The sequence below is a fragment of the Mustela lutreola genome, chromosome 5 (genome assembly GCF_030435805.1).
Source record: "Mustela lutreola isolate mMusLut2 chromosome 5, mMusLut2.pri, whole genome shotgun sequence".
NCBI lineage: Eukaryota > Metazoa > Chordata > Mammalia > Carnivora > Mustelidae > Mustela > Mustela lutreola.
The window spans coordinates 94,437,953-94,460,585 of NC_081294.1; the positions used below are offsets into that span (position 1 = coordinate 94,437,953).

At 33.7% G+C, this 22,633-nt stretch overlaps 1 protein-coding gene across 4 annotated transcripts in view; it reads right to left on the reverse strand.

Annotated features, from left to right (window-relative positions):
* The window catches only part of ADAMTS6 (ADAM metallopeptidase with thrombospondin type 1 motif 6), a 303,174-nt gene that overhangs the window by 265,058 nt on the left and 15,483 nt on the right, over positions 1–22,633 (reverse strand). For all 4 annotated transcript variants that reach the window (XR_009353976.1, XM_059175095.1, XM_059175096.1 and 1 more), the window contains 4 exons: positions 19,534–19,702; positions 12,818–13,029; positions 12,232–12,315; positions 11,607–11,752 (listed from right to left, as the gene is read on the reverse strand). Coding sequence is in view for 3 of the 4 variants with exons in the window: in XM_059175095.1 (XP_059031078.1) it covers positions 11,607–11,752; positions 12,232–12,315; positions 12,818–13,029; positions 19,534–19,702 (611 nt within the window). In the remaining variant the exon portion in view is untranslated. The remainder of the gene's footprint in view (positions 1–11,606; positions 11,753–12,231; positions 12,316–12,817; positions 13,030–19,533; positions 19,703–22,633) is intronic.

The following is a 22,633-nucleotide window of genomic DNA, read 5'->3' on the forward strand; positions in this document are numbered from 1 at the left end:
ACCTTGAAAATTTCCAATCCCTGGTACAGAGTAGTGAAATACAGGAGAGCCCAATGGACTCTTAGTGTTGAAGAGACAAAGCAGAAAATATGAGAGATCACCCTAGCTAGAATTTATAAGATTAACTACAGGAGAAGAAAAAGTTATACAAAAAGCAAATTTTGGAAATTTCCAGAAGTAAGTTCTTGACAATTCTAATCACAACATGGGTGTGAAGAAAGAACCCAACGCCAGGGAAAGAATTTCCCAAAAGTGTTAGAGATCACATAACCCATCACTCATATAACATGGGATAAAGGTCTATTCCCACCCAGGCCAACTAGAAAACCCCAAGATTCACAAGGCATTGTACACCAGTGTTCAGAAGGGACTTAGCTCAGTATTGGGGAATAACCACCCCTACACTGAGCATTGCTCCTATCCTGCATAACAATTTTTTTTTTTAGATATTTTATTTATTTATTTGACAGAGAGAGATCACAAGTAGGCAGTGAGGCAGGCAGAGACAGAGGGGGAAGCAGTCTCTCTGCTGAGCAGAGAGCCCCATGCGGGGCTTGATCCCAGGCCCTGAGATCATGACCTGAACTGAAGGCAGAGGCTTAATCCACTGAGCCACGCAGGTGCCCCAGCATAACAAATCTTAACAAGAAGACACAAAAGAATCAAGATCCAAGGAACCTAACTGCATTCTGGAAATTAGAATTTCTTTAAAATTTATTTATTTGTGGGGCGCCTGGGTGGCTCAGTGGGTTAAGCCGCTGCCTTCGGCTCGGGTCATGATCTCAGGGTCCTGGGATCGAGTCCCGCATCGGGCTCTCTGCTCAGCAGGGAGCCTGCTTCCCTCTCTCTCTCTCTGCCTGCCTCTCCATCTACTTGTGATTTCTCTCTGTCAAATAAATAAATAAAATCTTTAAAAAAAAAATTTATTTATTTGAGACAGAGACAAAGACAGAGACAGAGAGAGTACAGGTGGGTGAGGGGCAGGTGGAGAGGAAGACACAGACTCCTTGTTGAGCAAGGAACCTGATGTGGGCCTCTATCCCAGGACCCTGGGATCACGACCTGAACTAAAGGAAGCTGCTTAACAGACTGAGCCACCCAGATGTCCCCAGAAATTAGAATATTTATTACAAATAAATCCAGTACCCCAAAAGGTAAAATAACAGAATGTCTGATATCCAATCAAAGACTGCCAGGCATGCAAAGAAGCAGGAAAATGCAACACATAATAAAAAGATTTATTAGTCAATTGAAACTGATTCAGAACTGACAGAAATACTAATTAACTAGCAGACAAGATCTTTAAAACAGTTTTCATTCTTTCTAAAGCTTTATATTTTCCCAACTTTTTATATCTCCAAAACAATGTGGAAGATTAAAAAATAATTAAACTACTAAAGATGAAAAAATTTATGCTGTGTGAGATGAAAATATAAATTAGATGGTACTAATGACCGATTAGACACTGAGGGGAAAAAAATTAACAAATGAGAGGACACAGCAGTAGAAACTACCCAAATTAAAGAACACAGAGAAAAGAGAATTTAAAAAAATAAACAGAACATCAGTGAGCTGTGGAACAACTTCAAGCAGTCAAATACAAAAGCAGGTGGAATCACCAAGAAAGGAAGGGAGTAAAACCAAAAATATATTTGAGGAAATAATGACTAGAAATTTCAAAACTGATAAAATCAGATATAATTATCTCAGCAACTCTAAACATGAAGGAAACTATTTCAAAATACATCATAATCAAATTATTTAAATCAGTAGTATATAAAAGACTTAAAAACTCTGAACCCCCAAATTAATCTGATTAATATTTTTAGGATATTCCACCCAACAATAGTGAATACACATTCTTTTCACCTCAAGTGCACTTGAAACATATATCAAGTAAGACCATATTCTGGGCCATAAAACAATTCTCAATAAGTTGAAAATTATTTGAGTAATACAAAGTATATCTTCTGACTGTAAAAGAATTAAATTGGAAATAAAAGAATGATCTCAGTAGGGGACAAATATTCAGAACTAAAAGCAGTGCATGGGGAAAAGAAAAGAAATAAAGGGGAATTAAAAAGTATTTTGAGGTGCACCTGCGTGGCTCAGTGGCTGCCTTCGGCTCAGGTCATAATCCCAGGGTTCTGGGATCAAGCCCCACATAGGGCTCTATGCTCAGCAGGGAACCTGCTTCCTCTCTGCCTTGTGATCTCTATCTGTCAAATAAATAAATAAAATCTTTAAATAAAATAATATAAAATAAAAAGTATTTTGAGCTGAAACTACAACATAAATTTGTGGGATGTGATAAAACTGAATTTAGAAGGAAATTTTATAACACCGAACACATACCAGAAAAAGCAGAAAGGTCATGAATCAATGACCATAGTTTCTGCTTTAAGAAACTACAAAGAGAAGGGCAAAAGACAGTAAAAATTGTGGCAGAAATAAAAGAAATAGAAAACAAAAAAAGAATAGAGAAAACCACCAAAGCCAAATTTGAGATGGTCATTAAAACCCTAGGCACAGTGACTAGGAAAAAAGGAACAAAAATTAATGATATCAAAAAAGAGGTAACCTCATTCTATGTTCTGCAGATGTTAAAAGGATAACAGGACATTGTGAACTACTATGTCAATACCTTCTACAACTTAGATGAAATACATTTCTTGAAAGAGTCAAACTATCAAAGCACACTCAATAAAATAACTTTATAGCCCTTTATCTCTTAAATGATTTGAATTAGTAATTAAGAACTATCCAACAAAGAAAACTCCTGGTCTAGATGGCTTCACTTTGTTTACCACCCAAAATATTTGCAAAAGAAATAATACTAATTCTATATGAACTTTTTCAGAATACTGAAAAGGAAAAAATATTTTTTAATTCACTCTGGAGGTCAACATTACCCTAATATCAAAACCAGGCCAAGACATTATAAGAAAACTACAGAACAGGGGCACCTGGGTGGCTCAGTTGTTAAGGGTCTGCCTTCAGCTAAGACATGATCCCAGGGTCCTGGGATCAGGTTCCGCATCGGACTCCCTGCTTGGGAAGCCTGCTTCTCCCTCTCCTACTCTCCTTGCTTGTGTTTCCCTCTCTCGCTGTGTCTCTTTCTGTCAAATAAATAAAATTTAAAAAAAGAAAGAAAGAAAGAAAACTACAGAACAATAACTCTCATAAGGAATAGATGAAAAAAGGGGCCTATGGGTGGCTCTAGTAGATAAGCATCTTTGGCTCAGGTTATGCTCTCAGGGTTTGGGATTGATCCCCACATCAGGCTCCCTACTCAGTGGAGAGTCTGCTTGTCCCTCTTCCTCTGCCCCTCCCCCAACTCATGCTCTGTCTCTCTCTCAAAAAATAAATAAAGTTTTTAAAAAAGAAATAGATGCAATAAATAAAATATTGCCAAATCAAATCTAATGATATATTAAAAGGAAAATACATCATGGCCAATCCCAGGAATACAAGATTGCTAAAATATTCTAAACTAATCAACACACTCACTATATTAATACACTAAAAAAAGATGAAGAAATAAAACTACCTTTAACCTCGAAAACGTGATTATCTTTGTAGAAAATCCAATGTGATCTTTTAAGAAGCTACTAAAACTAATAAATGAACTTAGCAAAAGTACAGGATACAAACCAACTGTATTTGTATATACTAGTGATAAATGATTATAAAATGAAATTTTAAAAATATCATTTACAACAAGAACAAACAAGTGTGAAAACATTGAAAAATCACAAAACATTGCTAAGAAAAATTAGAGAAGACCTAAATAAAGAGACATATCTTTTTGTAGGTAGGAAGAATCTGCATTGTGAAGATGTCAATTCATTAGGTTTAGCACAAACTCAATAGGAGCAGATGACACAAAATCATGAACAGCAGCAGGCAAAGATCATTGAGGGCCATCAAAGAGGTCTGCCTACCACAGGCACCAACATTATTAACACAACATTATTAAAGTATCTCCACATTATTTTTTTTTTTAGTCCTTATAATTCCTCTCAAAGGACTCTGGAACCAGATTACCTGGTATAAATCTTGGGTCTTTTAACTAATGTGTGATCTAGCCAATTATTTCACTTCCCTGTGCCCAAGTTTCCTCATCTATAAAATGGAGATAACAGAACTTCTCTCATGTAGTTATTGTGATGTTTAAAAGATTAAACATCTGCAAAGCACTTAAGAGTTTGGCACATAATAAACAATTGCATAAATACATCCATAAAACCAATATAGACACTAAACTTACTACTCCTTAAAAATAAGTGTATTTTAGAATAGACCCTTCTTTAAGTATTTAATGATGCCCATTACAAGTAAACCCCAGTTTTAGTCAAGGTGTGTAAAAAAAAGGTAGTTCATTAAATTACATGTATTTAGTCAAACATAGGCAGTGAGAGAAAAATATCTTCTTATTTGCACTTTTAATTAAAGTTTAAGAAGCAAACATAGGTAATGCCTGGAATGACCATAATCGTTATTTACCTGATCTTAGTTTGTGCCTATTGTCTAGGCATACCTGCCAATGGTACCCTCTCTCACTCTTAAAACTGTTCCAGATTGCACAGGAAATTAAGGTTCCAATCCTTGATTGGAATGGAAACTGAATCTAGATAAACACACTTGAGTAAGGAATCAGCAAACCAGAGATCAAATGAATCAAACAGGGATGAAGTGAATCTGGAAAAGGAAGAAGGGTATGGGTGGTTTGGATAACTAAGCATGAAAGAACCAGAGTAGTAAAAGAAAAATAAATGTCTCAAAATGCCCAAATAACAAAATCAATTCATCCACAAACTGAATTCAAGATTCCTCTGCTGCCAATATATTGGCATATTCTTAGAAGTCTAGTGATAGTTCATAAAAATTTATCTGGCATTTCCTTAAGGATTAAAAGAAATCCATAAATAAATACCAAATAAAAGTTAATGTATCACATTTAATTTCCTTTTCCTATCTGTTTTAATATATAATCATGAAGGTAATATATAATTCTGATAGATACATTCTATAAAAATTAAGAAAACTTGCTTACATTCACACACTATAGGCTAAGTCGTAGCAAGAAACTATTTTTTATAGCTATTTTCAATCTCCCAACTGAAAATATTAGTTGACTTTGGAAATTCTAATCCCTTTAAAATCCAGCAGCAACAAAGCAAATAGTTATGATCCCATAAGAGGATAAATATGTTCATTTTAATTAAAGACTAAAATATGTGACTTGGTGTGCAATTTTTGCATCTGTATTATGAGATATATTTATATGTCCTATGCATTTCATTAATAAAAAACTGAAAAGGAAGTATGATTATTAAAGAATAGCCTAGTAATAGAGGCATTGTTAAAAAATCTGGATCTTAACTTTTCAAGAATGTAGTCAAGAGGAATGAAGTCCTGATATATGCAACAATGTAGATGAACCTTGATTGAAAACACTATGCAAAGTAAAAGCCAGTCACAAAAGACTACATATTTTATGATTCCATTCATACAACCAGTCCTGAATAGGCAAAGCTATAGAGACTAAAAGTAGATTAGTAGTTGCTCAGTCTGGGGCTGGAATGGGAAAGATAAGAGACTGGGTGACAACTTCTTATAAGAATGATGGAAATGTCCTAAAATTAATTACGGTGATGGCTGCACAAGCCTGTAAATATACTAAAAGCCATGGAGCCGTACATTTAATGGGCAAAGAGTATGGCCTATGAATTATATCTCAATAAATCTATAATAAAAAAATTTAGGTTATAATTCCTGTCTGAAATATATATTGTTGTATACTAGTATATTAAAGATGGAAACATGATTCTAATGTTTGATAGGAGAGAACTCCAGGAAATTAATATATTAGTCTGTTCATGTTAATTGCTCAACACTGGTACAAGAATACTCTATGTCTCTAAATTCCTACTGATTTTCAGACTATAAAAAGATTTCTTGAGTGCTTTTGCCACAAAATAAATTTAGAAAATGTCTTTACTTGGGGGGAGCCTGAGTGGCTTAGTCAATTGGGCTTCTGCCTTCAGCGCAGGTCATGGTCCCAGGGTTCTGGGATGGAAGCCTGCATCAGGCTCCCTCCCGGCTCAGTGGGAAGCCTGCTTCTTCCTTTCTCCTCTGTTCCTACTCTCTCACTATCTTTATCTCTCTCTCTCAAATAAATAAATAAAATCTTAAAGATATTTTTTAAAAAGAAAGAAGGAAATTGTTTTGGCTTTAAATTTGGTGACTATTTTCTGACTTCACGTGGGAATATAAATAATTTTTAAATCTGTCAAATTGTAGATATGTACTCCTAAGCACCTATTAATTTACTGTGTCTAATACAAAGATTAATTAGAATAATATGAAAGTTTTATAAGATGTATAACTTTTTTTTAAAGATTTTATTTATTTGACAGAGAGAGAGGGAAAGAGCACAATCAATGGGGTTAGCAGACAGAGAGAGAAGAAGCAGCAAACTCTCTGTTGAGCATGGACCCAGGCACGGGGCTAGATCCCAGGACCCAGGGTCATGACCTGAGTGGAAGGCAGAGGCTTAACCAACTGAGCCACTCAGGGGCCCCAACATGCATAACTTTTTAAGTGTATATATACAGTTCCATTTTATCTTCTTAAATTCTGTTTGTAGAGTTTCAAGTACAAAATATTACTCATTGCTTGACCTAGTTATATAGTATCATATGCAATTATTTTTTTAAAATTACCAAATGTCCCCTCATATCAGATATCAGTACTACCAACACTCATGGGTACTTGCAAGCTGGACCCCTCTTCAAGAGAAATCCCTTGAATCATGACATCCCCCATGAAAGAAAGAGAGATCTTGTGATCCTCAAAAGCCTTGACTACTGCTGCAGAAAAACGTAGCCTTGACAATTAAGAAACTTTGAAATCTTCACTAAGGCTAATCTCAGCTAACACAGGTGAATAGAGACTACATTGCTGGAACTTTCCCAGAGCTAGAAACACCATACTCAACCCAGCCAGTACTCTTACGCTCACAGACGAAGATCCTTCTCTCCCAAAATCATTCCATAAAATCTGGAAAAGTTGACTATTCCATTAAATGTAATAGATATTAACACAAAGCTATAGAAAGATGAAAAATCAAGGAAATGTGACACCACCAAATGAATACAATGATTTTCCAGTAACTGACTGCAAAGGAATGGAAATCTACAAATTGACAAATAATTCAAAATAATTGTTCTTAAAAAGTTTGGCAAGCCACAAAAAGACAGATCCACAACTCAGCGATATCAGGAAAAGAATGTGTGAATAAAATCATAAATTCAAAAAGGAGATCAAAATTATATAAAAGAATCAAATAGAAATTCTGGAGCTGAAGAATAAAATGAGTGAAATTTTTAAAAAATGCAATAGAGAACAACAGCAGACATATCAAGCAGAAGAAAGAAAGCATGAACTTGGAAACAAGTTATATGATATTACCCACTAAAATCAAAAACAAAAACAAAACCAAGACAAAACAATGAAAAAACCCTACCTAAATTATGGAACATGACAAATGAAATATTAGCATCATGGGAGTCCAAGAAGGAGAAGAGAGAGAAAGAGGCAAAAAGCTTATTAAAAGAAATAATGGCTACAAACTTTCAAGATCCAGGGAGATATATGAACATCCAGGTAACACACTGTACACTTAAAGTAGTACTGTCAATTATACTTTAAATTTTTTAAAATTTTTAAAATATTTTATTTATTAGGCGCCTGTGTGGCTCAGTGGGTTGAGCAGCTGCCTTTGGCTGGGGATGTGATCTGGGGTCCTGGGATCGCATCCCGCTTTGGGCTCTCTGCTCAGCGGGGAGCCTGATTCCTGTTCTTTCTCTGCCTGTCTCTCTGCCTACTTGTGATCTCTCTCTGTCAAATAAATAAATAAAATCTTTTAAAAACCATTTTATTTATTTATTTGACAGATCACTTGTGATCTCTCTCTGTCAAATAAATAAATAAAATATCTTAAAAATATATTTTATTTTTAATATTTTATTTTATATATTTTATATACTATATTTAATATCTTTTTTATATAATTTTTTATTTTTTATAAATATATATTTTTAACCCCCGGAGTACAGGTATGTGAATCGCCAGGTTTACACACTTCACAGCACTCACCATAGCACATACCCTCCCCAATGTTCATAACCCCACCCCCTTCTCCCAACACCCCTCCCCCCAGTAACCCTCAGTTTGTTTTGTGAGATTAAGAGTCACTTATCTTTAATAAAATCTTTTTTTTAAATATTTTATTTATTTATTTGACGGAGATCACTTGTGACCTCTCTCTGTCAAATAAATAAAATATCTTTTAAAAATATTTTATTTATTTATTTGACAGAAAGAGATCACAAGTAGGCAGAGAGACAGGCAGAGAGAGCGGGAAGCAGGCTTCTCGCTGAACAGAGAGCCTGAGGAGGGGCTCAATCCCAGAACCTGGGGATAACCACCTGTGTCGAAGGCAGAGGCTTAACCCACTGAGCCACCCAGGAGCCCCTATACTTCAATTTTTTAAAAAAATTTGATAAAGCTAGCTGGTACATAACAAACATTCATTATATAAACATATATATACATATACACTTATGTATACAAATAAGTGAACAAAAAATTAAAATAATATGTGTATATATAAATAGTTTTTAATATACTCTTTGATGTTAATGCAGTATTTTTTATACCAGATAAAACAATTTTTTTTAATTAATTAACTTTTTATTTAGAGAGAGAGTGGGAATAGAGCAGGGCAAAAGGAGAAGCAGAGAGAATCTTAAGCAGGTTCCTCATTCAGTGCAGAGCCCCATGCAGGGCTCAATCTCATGACCCTGATATCATGACCTGAGCCACAATCAAGTTGGATGCCCAACTGATTAAGCCATCCAGTCACTCCCAGAATTTTAAATTTTTTATACTGCTTATTTATTTATGTCTAGTCACAGTGACCGATAGCTTTATAGAGCAGTTTGCTTTAAATTTATATCAATATAAAAAATATTATTTGCTAAGAGAAGACAGTATTTTGAGTTTTCATACTTTCATTTTTTCAAAAGTAACTATTATTACCTAAGTAACTTCAGTTCCAAGTGGTTTTCTGCTTAAAACATTTAAATCCCTGAGATAAAATCTGACCTAGTGGAGATAAACATACCCATTAATTTTTTCTCTGGAATTCACAGTAAACACATTATACATTCTCTCTAGTGAGCTGACATTTCAAACACAAATCATGATCTTACCTATAAATGGTGAAGTCATAATACTGAATATGGTAATGGATGAGTTACATAAGGCCATGAAAAATGGTAATATAAGAGCAATGAAAAACATTAATATAAGAGCATCTACAAAAATTCTTTAATTTTACTAAAAGTAGTAGTATGATTTAAAGATATATTCAGTTTCACAAATTAAAAATACATAAGAAAGAATCAAGATGTTTAACCACCCAACAAAAAACTCTATATATTACAAATGACATTCATCAGATTTAGAAGTCACTCCATGGCCTTAATAATTCACTAGACTTTTAATTAAGTAGATATTTAAATAAGCTAAAAGTTATTTTGAGAAAACAACAATTCAAAAAGGCACTCTATGCCGCCCCTAAGAGGTATTTTTCTAACCTCCACTATATAACCAATCAAAAATGGTATGAGATACAAACTCTTCAAAGTACTGTCCTGTTAAATCCTGAGATCATTCCGAGTACTAGTCTGACCTTTAGGAGACAAATTTAAAAAGAAAATTTTACATTCAAACTTCGGGCATCAAGAAAGCACTCAAGGTAGCTTATAGAAACAAGGAAGAGCTCTGCAGAGGATCAGAAAAATATCTGCACCAATTCAGAGGAACAAGACAGCTGAATATTGCAGCCAGTGCAAAGAAAAGATGGCTAACCGCCCAGATAAATTTCACAACTCACACTTCTAAACGTGCACTCTTTGTATAGCTACTGTCATTTGATGCAAAAACTAAAAATTGAATGCACATACAATAACAAAAATATAAAGCACTAGGAGTCCACTGGGCATTGTCTTTTTGAGGAGAGTTGGGCTTTATAAATATAAACACAGAAGCCAATGTAAATTATCTGTGATCATTTTGCTAACCATATATAACATTTTCCTGTAGTAATTTCATTGACACTAATCATATCCATATATATATTTTTATACAAATGTTTCTATATTTGCACAATTCTTAGTGTATTTTTAACTCCTCAAATACATTTGGGAATCATTCCAGACCACAAGACTCTGAAGAATTGCAGAATTTATCACACTGACATGTCAACACATATGAATACAGAACCCATACAATGTTGTTTTTATTCTGCAAGCATGTCATAAACAAAATTTTCTAGTTTACAATGCCAGGTAGATGAAGTCAATTATAGTAATTAGAATTGTTTAAAAAAAAACAAAACTCAGAAGCTTTAACTCTACAACTTAGCTAACAGGGACATTTTTTAAAAAGTTAAAGTCACTTTATCTTCTGGGATCTCAAGATTCTGATGCCATGTAACGTTATACTCCCTCCGTATAGTTTAATGTAGAGTCAATGGGCACACCACAGAAGAAATACATGTTAAATACTATCTTGCCAATTAAAGAAATAAGATAACAAAGAATATTTCATTTTACTAAGATAGAATAATGCTTCCATTTTGCTTATTCTTTTTTTCATTTTTAAATACTGATAAGAGGTCAAAAGACAAGTTCATCCTAAATGATTTAAGCATGCTTCTAACCAGTCATAATTAAGGTATGAAAAAACTAAGACAGCTAGCATAGTACAGTCATAGAAGACAGGATTACCAGGGTTTGAGATCTGTGCTTTCACTTACTTGAGCAATTAAAGTATTTTAAACTAGTTTCCTCATTTTTTACATGGGAAAAATAATAATGGTATCTATTTCACAGAGTTCTTGTTGGAGAGTAAGGAATAAAAGGATCTGAACAAGTTATGTAAAACTGGAAAGAAATATATAAATTCATTGCATTATCATCAAATAATAATTTTTCCCTGAGAAGCAAGCTATCAACATGTAATGTAATAAATGTGCTTCTTTATATTTAGACCTTAATTAAAATATTTTTAATTAAATAAACATTCATCCAAGTAAATTGTGTAACTATTGATGTCCTCCCTTTTAACAATTTGGAGATAAGAATAATTAATATAATTTATAACCAAGAATGATGACTCAGCTTTGTTTTTAAAATATAATCTCATACTTTTTAATCTTTGTTTTATTATGTATTTTGTTCAATGAAGAAAACATACATGTGCTTCCAATTTAACCTTAGGAATAGGTATCAGTTGAAGGAAAGATGTTTATTATATTTCTAAGTCAACTCTAAATATATTCTTTTTTCTTATTTGGTTCATTTGATGCAAATACTGTAATAGTGTAATATATTCTTTCTCAATTGTGATTAACAAATTTACCAGTTTGCTTTCAATATACTCATTACCTGAATGAGGCTTTAGACAGAACCAAATATAGTTAAAATATCAAACATAACAATCAAAGATAAAATATTTGCAACAAACCATACCTAGTAATAAGAACAGCATTATCGTGGTGGGCAATCCCATTTTCTGGAATGGTGTTTCCATCACTTTGGTGAGAGAGAATGGATTTCTGCCATTTACAGAAGCTATCGAGGGACTTGTCTGCATGGTGGTTTATCTCCAAGTTTGGCTGCAATACAACATGCATACCAGAAATGTTCCAAACAAATTACTAAGGTCAGTTGTTAAAACTTTTGAAGACTAAAGTGGGACTATAATTAGAAGCAGTGGTTTCTAGGAATAAACTCTTGCCAATTTTTATCTCTGTAATATCTGACCTAGAGTTAGTGTACTATTGAATATTCTTTCCCAGTTCCAGTTTTAATGATCATGTGAATATATGTGATTCTCAGCAACCAAAACCACTATTAGTAGATCTGCCATGCAAATGCTCATCTTTATACTGAAACATATAATATACATATATGGAGCCTTACCATGACATAGGAGTTATATTATTATAAACTACTTAAAATATTAAATGCTTAGTAGTGAAAATCATATTCAACTAGAACTTCCTAAAAGGAATAATAATAAAATATTTTATAATACATAATTCTATAGCCTGTTTATTAAAGGTTTTAGATTTCTAAACTAACTCATTCTTACCTGATCTTCTGTAAGAACAATTAAGCGGGCCACTATAATATTCACAACGTTTCCTAGGCTGGAATCACGGTAAAGTTTGGCAACCTGACCTCCAGAAAATAAGAAAAGACACAAAGTCAGACAAAAATCATAGGCTGATTGTTTAGTACTTTTTTAAAGAATGGTAAAACAATTTTTCATAAATTAAACCACTTTGTATATAAAAAGATATTATTTTATCCCATCTCACTTAGAATTCTACCCTCAAGATGCCTCCATAAAAGATTTTTATATAAATCTACCTCAAGAAATATTTTCTCCTAAAACTGAACTATAACATAGTCATTAAGCGGGTGAGCTGATGTTTCAAGTTAAAGAAAACCTCTTAAATAGGATTTATATGACCCATTCAAAAACACATTATCTAAAATGAACAAAAGTTCATCTTTAAATTTATTTCCTATGGAACTGAAACATTAATATATTAATTCTTTCCCATTTTAGATGAGTAAATTCTTAAAATCATTAATTCACATTAAAAATCCATGACCTTAGTCAAAACCACAAATTATTAAGTTAGAATATTATATAGAGGCATCAAACTTACAATATTCATCACACTCAAAATGTAATGTTCAATGTCTTTGCGGCCATGGTAGCCCACCATCATTTTGTCTGCCACTACCAATGTCTCCACAAACCGCTCAATGCTTACTGATCTCTTCTGTCTGTGGCGGATATGCGTGCCATTAATTGGTAGTGAAGAAGGAAAAGTAGATGTGTCATTCAGCCACCAAGGTTTGCCACTTCTTATGAGGTCTACAATAAAATAATTAACTAGTTCAGATAGGTTCACCAATGAAGCTTACTTCTTTTTAAATCTTTCATATAGACATGCTTCTTATAAATTTTCAAAAGTATTAAGATATTTCAGTGAGGAGAGGGGATAAGGAAATATAATAGTGAGAAAATTAAACTCTTTAAAGTTTTCAAAATAATCCTCTTATTTGAAACAAATTGAACATTAATAACATTCAGCTGGTCATAAAAACAAAAAATAAGCCTAATGAATAAAAATATTTTAAAATCATCATTGCATATTATTCCAGTGACTGATTATGTCATAATATTTTAAAATATAGATGTACTTTATATATAAAGTTTTCTCAAAAACAACTAGAGCATTAACTTTATAAATACCATAAGACAATTCTGATGAAGAACATCAATATTGCAAAAATCTGTTCCTTTTTTTTTTTTTTAAGTAAGCTCTATGCCTAATGTGGAGCTTGAACTCACCACCTCAATATCAAGAGTCACATGCTCTACCAACTGAGTCAGCCAGGTACCCCCAAAATCCTATTCCTGAAATGTCTCTGAGCATTTATGTTAAAGTAAGATTTTTTATTAAACTATCTTAATTAGAGCAATTCTACTGCTCTAGAAATCTCAATTCTAAAAGCCTGTGAATTAAGTTTTTTATTTAGTTTTATGATATATAACTATACTAACAGAGACCCAAAGTAGTCCTCTTCGAAAACCTAGAGGTAAGTGGTGCTACAATGAAAGTTGAAGGATTACGATTCCAGCACGGCTTCCTTTAAACCACATTTCACTGTGGTTTGCAGTTTTTTAATCCTTTGTTTTCTAACGGTTGGTCCTTCAGTACAGAGAAAACCTTTTAGTTCTATGGTATTTGTAAACACTTGTCTTATTTACATTTACCTTTATTTAATAAACTTGAACAGGTATAGATCCTCTGCATACCTTACTTTCGTATCTGTATGATCTTTCTAACATCTAATTATTAAACAATTTAGTGAGGGAGAATCAGATTAATTTATATAATATAGTTGACAGAAACTGGCAGTATTTTCTATTATTTTTCTAATTTTTTTAGCCTTAACCCTTTAAAAATTACTTTGGTAAGAGTTAAAAATTTTAAGAAATAAGAGATGGAAATGACTATGACGAATACCAGTAAAATAGTTTTGAAACTCATATAAATTAAATGAGTATATTTTGTTCCTAAAGGCCAAGAGAGGGAGAGACATATTACTTTTTATTTCAATAGTATAACTTCTAGACAGCCAGTAAGTACTCCTCTCTTCCAGACAGACTCTTAAGATGGCCCCCATGACCTCCCAATGTTTACACTTTGTGTGATCTCCTCCTCTTTAGTGTGGGTGGGACTGTATCTTGCTTCTAACCAAGAGAATACAGCAAAGATAAAGGGATATACATGATTACACATAGATGAGTACATAATTATATTACATAATACTGGAGCATCTTTCTTACTAGAGCCTTTCCCTTGCTGGTTTTAAGGAAGCAGACAACCAAATTGGTGAACTGTACATGACAAGGAACTACAGATGGCCTCTGGCAGACAACTAGCCCCAAACTAAAGATTTCAGTCTTTTAATAGCAAGGAACTGAATGCTGCCGACAATCTTGGGAATAAGAAGGTAGATTCTTCCCCTGTCAAGACTCTAGAAGAGAACCCAGTCCTGGCTGAGGCTAAGTCAATTAACTCATTCATGTACAACTTCAGGTCCACAGAAACTGTGAGATAATAAAAGTATATTGCTTAAGCCACTGAGTTTGTAGTAATACTGTTATGAAATGGTCAAAATCCTTTCTGCATTAACATAATTCCAGTTCTTTTTTTGTTCATCTTCCAATATCATAAAACCACCCATGTATTCAAATCATGCCTAGTTTTCCCTTCCTCCAGATGAACAGTCTAAATGTCTAAATGTAGGATTTTATTTCCATTATTTTGATCATTTTCACTCCTCTGATCCATTCAATTTCTCCTTATATTTATTTCAAGTATTTGTGAAAAGAATTAGACTTGACTGGGCAAAATAAACACAGCAATAACGTTCCTCATTAGACAGTACTCAATTTAAAGTAGTTATTGTTATCATCATTTTAAAAAATTTCAGACTTCCAGCTTTTTAAATTGTTAGTTTGCTTAGTATTCACTCCAACAGATAAATGTATATATAATGTCTTTGATGGATATTCATAAATGGAAAGAGTCTTCTATGCAAAGAATTTGTAGTCCGATGTATAAAAAATACACACACAATGAATAAATGTAATCAAGATATCTGGTTTCACTTTAAAAATTAAATTAATCCAGCATGATTAGATCATTACAAAACATTATCTACATGCTGTAATTGTCAACTGACTGCTTAATGTTAAGCTTAATGATCTGTAACTAATATCTTGTTTAATCTAAAAGAGAATACACAACTGACTTGTTTCAAAACAAAGATCAGTAGTTATTCAAATGAACTTACTACATATGCTCAAATTAATTTTGGAAAGAGTTTAGAATGTCAAAGAAAACATTCCTCCATAAATATATACAATAAAGAACTTTTCCCCAAAGTCAAATATGTAGATCTCTTTGTCATCTGAAATAAGATCTTAAATTTTTGATCAATCTCAAAATATTTCTAATATATACAAGCTGTTCAAAATATTCTTAATATATACAAGTTGTTCAAAATTATTGCTTGGACCTGCTTTATTTTTTGCTAATAGCACTTGTTACTTCTTGATAGTTGGCCATGTATTTATTTGTTTGCTTGATTGCTTTTTTAATTAACTCTCTTCACTAGAATATAAGCCTCATGGGAGCAGAGACTTTTCTTGTTTTATTGCGGCATCTCAACACCTCGAATAGCCTGACACATACATACTAAATGAATATTTATTTAATAAATACATAAGTGAATAATGCAGGTATAGAAACATAATAATATCTACATCAATGGACAAGACTATTCATTTATCCCTGGAGAGTGGTAAAGAGCAATTTTCACTTCCTTTTTTTCTTTTTAGCACATATTTACTAAATTTTCTACAAATAACAAGTATTTTTTATAATTTTTTGAGATTGATAATACAATTTAATCAGAATGGGAAAATTTATGTCTGAATATGAGATAAATATGTCCCCTCTCAAAGGGTTTTTCTATATTATATTTTGATATAAAATTGAGTTCCCAATAACTGGTTAACTGGGAATTAACACCTATAAATGCACATGTCATTTGAATTATGCTGTCAAAATAGTATCATAATTAAGATCAGTAGTTCTTAACCAGACATTTCCCAAACTTATGAATCATAAAATATTTTTTAAAAGTGATATTCCTATAGAACTTAGGGAACTATGACAGATTTTCCACTCTTGGGAAGCCAGTGAAACACTTCAAAGTGTGTAATACAGGGACACCTTTGTGGCTCAGTCAGGTAAGCATCTGCCTTCGGCTCAGGTCATGATCCCAGGATGCTGGGATCCAGCCCATGTTGGGCTCCCTGCTCAGCGGAAGTCTCCTTCTCCCTCTCCCTCTGCCTCTCCCCCGCCTGTACTCTCTCTGTCTGCCAGATGTAGGAGACAGCCCACTAAGGACAAAAACAAAGCTGAAGACAGTAAGACTCCAGTTAGAAAGTCATTCCAGGGGTGCAGGCAAGAGATAACAAGGGTCTGAACTAAATAGACTGGTGTTAAAGGTAACAGAAATGACTAGTGAATAGACTAAAAGTGAGGAAATAGTCACAGTAGTTCACTTAAGATTTTTCAGCCATTCAAGAATATCTCATTCACCTGCTTTATTTTTTGCCAATAGCACAGTAATCCAGGGGGAGAGACAATAAAAGAAGAAAATCCTCTCCAACAAGGACAAAATTTTATGTTGGCAATAAGAGTAGATTTACTGAACTATCTGATTCATGCCTCAACCTTTGGAAAAGAAGGATCTACCTCAGCAAGACCAATGAATAATAAGATAGGCCTTCCAAAAGAGGATAATTTGAATATCTAATGGTTAAGAGTGATCTTTCAGAATACAATGAAATCTTTAAATATTTTTGCAAAAAGTCATCTTTACAATCATGATGTGAAGAATGCCATGTTATGGAAAAAAATGATAGGAAAATTATATTGCAATAAACAACTAAATATTTGAATCCTAGTTTTTCAGCAATTTATATATTGTTGTACTTACAGTTTAAATTCAGTAAATATAGATAAACTAAGCTATTTCCATAATTTTTAGTTTCATTTCTCAGTACAAAGATCCATCAAAAAGTTTTTCATTGTTTTCTATTAAATTTTATGTCATGCCTTAAGCATGATATAAAAGTGGTCTTTTTCTGTATCATTACTTTTTACTTTTACTGTATCAATTACTCTTCATCAACAAGGATGTCCCAGAGATCACTCAAGACGTGTATCTAGAATGAGAATAGTCACTTGAAGAAAGAACTCCAGAGCAATCTTAGACTTGAAGCAGAAGAAAAGGAGCCCAAGAAGCATATGGATATAAACAAAACAATGGGTTTGTTTAACCCATTCTATTCTTTATAAATTTACTTGTTGAACCCTTCCCACTTTTTTCTAAAATTACTTGTTGCTGAACTTTTCTTTGTATTAAGCTGAAACCTGCTGAAATACTGAAATATACTGTCCCTGGCTCCGCCTACAAGAACTATACAGAACAAATTGAATCTTCAAATTTTTTTTAAGATTTTATTATTTATTTATTTATTTATTTATTATTAATTTTTTTAGAGAGAGAGACAGGGGAGGGGCAGAGGGAGAGGGAGAGAGAGAATCGTAAGGAGCCTCCCCACTGAGCACAGGAGCCCAGCTGGGAACTTGATACTATAACCCTGAGACCACGTCCTGAGCCAAATCAAGAGTCAGACACTTAACTGACTGAGCCACCCAGGAGCACCTTTGAAGATTTTAATTTTAAGTAAACGCTATATCAAATGTGGGGTTCAAACCCACAATCTCAAGATCGAGTTGCATGCTCCACAAACTAAGCCAGCCAGGTGCCCTTAATTTTTTTTTTTTTAACATAATAGCTCTTTAAATACTTGAAACAGTCATCTCAATAATAATGATAGCTACAATTTGAGCAACTAATGTGTGCTGAGAAAAGTATTTAGAGAGTTTGGTTCATTTGTCTAAAATTACACCAAAGCCCATATTTTTTCTATTATGCCAGATATATCCTCTATTTTGTAAGTTTTCTAATCTTTAGACTAAACAGCCTCCTAACCCCTCACCTCTAGTGTTGCTTTTCTCTCAGTCAGTCTCCACAGGACTGCCAGGGTTATACTTCTAACACCCAAATCTGATCCTGTCATTCCTGCTTAAAACCTTTCAATGGGTTTCCAGCACACTTATGGTAAACAAATTCCTTAATATGGTTTACAAGCCCTTTGTGTCTTGGCCTTCCTTGTCACTTGAGTTTCATCTCTCATGGCCACTCCTCACCCACTATGAAATCCACCCATCCCTCCAGTCCACATTCTAATAACCCGTTCTATGAACTGGCAATGACTGCAATGTGACATTCTCTCTTCTGGTTCAGGACTTTTGTAAATGCTGCTTCCGCTATATGGAACATACTACCCACTGTTCCCTCTACTTCTTTCTGCATAGCTACCTTCTCTTTCTCCATCAAGCCTCAGCTTAGAAGTCCCTTCTTCCATGAAGCCTTCTTTGACTATTTATTTCTAGGTTTGCTGTCCCTGCTATATATTTCTATAGTACCCTAACACTTGAATACTACCTTAAGACTCTTCAAATTTTATTCAAGTGTCTAACATCTCCCCATTAGCATAAAAACATCAGGCTAACCAGACAGCACAGAAGACTAGGCAACACTTGTGCTTGAAAATTATAACTATTACCTGGATAAAATAGGGTGGGGGGTTTTTCCCCTTCAAAGAAAAAATAATTTTACACAGACTTATATTTTAAGAAGGTCTCAAAGAGCTTCCAACTATTGATAAGTGACATCCTTTTTTCCACCCAATAAAAAAGTGGGTTTTTTTTTTCTTCTTGTTTTTTTAATTCAGGTATAATTAACATACAGTTATAATAGGTTCAGGTGTAGAACATAATGTTTCAAAAATTCTATACATTACTCAGTGTTCATCAACACAAGTGTGCTCTTAATCCCCTTTATCTATTTTACCCACCCCTACATCACCCTCCCTCTGGCAACCACCGGTTTGCTCCCTGTAATTAAGAGTCTGGTTTTTTGTTCGTGTCTTCTTTATTTTTTTTTTCCATTTTTTCCTTATGTTGTTTCTCAAATTTCAAATATGAATGAAGTCATATGATATTTGAATAGGTGACATCTTTTAAGAGGACTCTGGGCATTATCATTCTAATTACTCAAATTCCTATTGACTTTTATTATTAACCTTTCCATAGGTGTCAGAAGAAAGACAGTGGCAATACAACACAATACACTTTGTAAAGGCTACACATTCACTCACCTGAAACCCCACAATGAGAGTGATCATACAGATGTCGTTGCTGGAGGGTAGACTTTTTGTAAATAACATGAGGATGACCATTTTCATAACTAAAATGTGTGGAATCCTCTGTGGTATTCTTTAATGGTTCAATAAAATATTCTTCATCTTCTGTAGCAATAACGCCATGCTAAAAGAAGAAGGAGAAAAGAATTTACCAAGAAGCATCATTTTAAAAGTCAATTATCATTGCCAAGAGTCAAAAATAAGTTGATACCTTTCCAAAATGAGGCTAAAACACATGTTAATAGAAATTCAGTCAATTATCTGTACCCAGCAAAACATTATATAAATTTATCTATATCTTAAAGAGGATTTTTTAAATTCTTCTACAGGCCATACATGTCCTGTACTAAGCATGTCACATACATTATTTCCTCCAAACTTCTGTGAGGTAGCAGAGATTGCCATGTACTCGCTAAGACTTGTTTCCTTTCCAAATTGTGCACACAGCTTAACTACATCCTCTGTGTTTAGGGATAGCTCTATAATTAAGTTTTGGCCAATAGAAAATGAGAAGAATACTATATACTACTTTTAAGCTCATCTCTTGAAAACCTTCCCAAAGAAAATACTCTTTCTGAAAAACTACCTAGGGAAGGCAGAAGCTGAAAGAGAAGCAATCTGTGTCCCTGACTGACTTCATGGAAAGCTGCCCAGCATAGACACTGATACAAAGGGAAATAAATTTCTATTGTGATAAACAATGGACATTTTAAAGTTCATGTCATACCAGTTAATATGTCCTTGATTGATATATATCCTATTTATCTTCATTTTGCAGATGAAGTAACCGACTCAGAGCTTAAGAACTTCTCCAACATTACATAGAGATAAATAAAGGAGCTGTAATTCACATAAAGCTCTGCTCTTATTCATATGATATATTCCTTATACCTATTCACATAGCAGAGTGTTAGCTCAACTATAGTTCCTTTTTAAATTTTTCTCTAGCCCAAATGGAGTAGCTTCAACCTTCTTTTGAGCTCCAACAGAGCTTATTATTGGTATCATTTATTTTTGATTAATGTCACAGTTTTTTGCTACCTCTCAAGTCTGGAAGCTATATTTACATTTGGTACAACTTTTCAACTGCACGTTTTATCTCCCCAACTATACTATTTGCTTTTTTATAGGCAAAAGGTTAATGTTTCATAAATCTTTTTATCGGTTATAACTATTGAAAGTGTTTCATATGTAGTATGAACACCAGATAAAAGTTGGTAGATTTAAAGAAATGAGAGAGTAAAAGTTATCTGCATTAGAAATAAGAACTTCCATACTGGTCTATTAGTATTTTCTTAAATACAGCACATGTGAGGACTGCTCTTAATCCAACTAATTTATGCTGCAACACTGGGTGAAACACAAACTCTCTTGGTGTATTTCCTCAGCTGGAAAAATGAAAGGGTTGGTGTAAATTAGTGGTTTTAAAACAGCACTCTGGAGAGCCCTAAGGGTTCCAGGGAAGTGCCCTCAAGGGACTGCCCCAGACAACAAAGGGAGACCTATAGGGCTTAGATTCCTGCACTTAGCAATCAGCTGTGCTTTTATTAATCTATATAGTACTTTTCTACATAACATTTTATTTGAGAAAAAGGTCTTGCTGCTTTAAAAAAAAAAAAAAAAGCTGAAAATCTCTGGTCTGGATAATCTCTAAGGTCCCTTTGAATCTAAATTTCTATGATTCTGTTTAGGGAAATTAATGTTAAGTACCACATGCTTGAAAAGAAAGATAAAACATAACCAAAGCTGCTCTAACTTATAGGTGAAATTGGCAAGCACCTACACTAACTGAACCAAAGAATGCAAAAAAAAAACCAAAAAAGCAAGCTTTAGTCACTTCATATTATTTCGCCATTGTCTGCTTTACTTTAAGAATATAAGTCCCTAAATTAAATGCAAATACTAACAGGAATAACATAATATGCCATTAACACAGTCTAATACCTGAACATGAATTATTCTACCAGGAAGAGTAACAATGTGATCACAAACTGAGCATGGTCTTACAGAAAAGAGGGCATGTGTACGAAGTTTCGGTAAGAGAGAACTATAAGAAGTGAGGTAATGAGTACTGCCCAGAAAGATAGAGCACTAAAGTGGTATCTTGCTAACCTGTGGGCAGAAGGATGTTGAAAGGTTCCAGAAAAGAAGTTCAGGTTGTTGGGGGAAATCAGAGTCAGTAACTTGGTAAGTAAATAAAATCTCTAATTTCAAATATGGAAAGACTCTGGAAAAAAAATCCAGAAATTTTAAGTATTAGGTACTCTGTAAGATGTTTGTACATATTTTCTCACTTATTCTTACTAGCTCTGTGAAGTAAGTACTATTATCATCTCTACTTTGCAGGTGAGAAATACAGACTAAGCAAAGTTAAGCAACCAATTCTTTAATTGACATTGGAGTTTATTAATTTATTATTAGGCAGTATATTATTATCCCTTTATCCTCTGAGGGTTGTTTCTAACTTTATTTATTCTTTCACTGAGGATGTTCTGAGTGCCTACCACATGGTAAGTACTATTCTAGGTGGTGGGGATACAGTAGTAAACAAAACCAACTTCTGGCTCTATGATGGAGCTTATATTCTGGTGGGAAGACCTAGATAAGAGTGATTCATTCATTAGATAAATGATCAATCTGGCAATGTTAAGTGTTAAGAAAAAAAAAAGCAGTTTAAGAGGACAGAAACTAATCAGAAGTGAGAGAATTATATACTGTTTACGATGGTCAGGGACATCCTCTCTAATAAAGTGATATTTGTACAGAAATCTGAACAAAATGAAGGAGCAGGTCAGACAGGTATCTTGTGAAAGAGCAGATCAGACAGTGGGAATGGCAACAAAGGCAATGAGGTATGAGCACACATACAGTATTTGAGGAACAGCAAGGAGCTATTGGAGCTAGAAGGAAGAAGGGGGAAAATTATTACAAAATTAGAAAAGTTCTGGAGGGTAGATGATGGAGGGCCAGAAATCTGCACATGCCTAGCAAGAACCCTGCTCTCCCTCACTTCCTTCTGCACCTCCACTCACCTCTACACAGTGTGCCTCAGGCC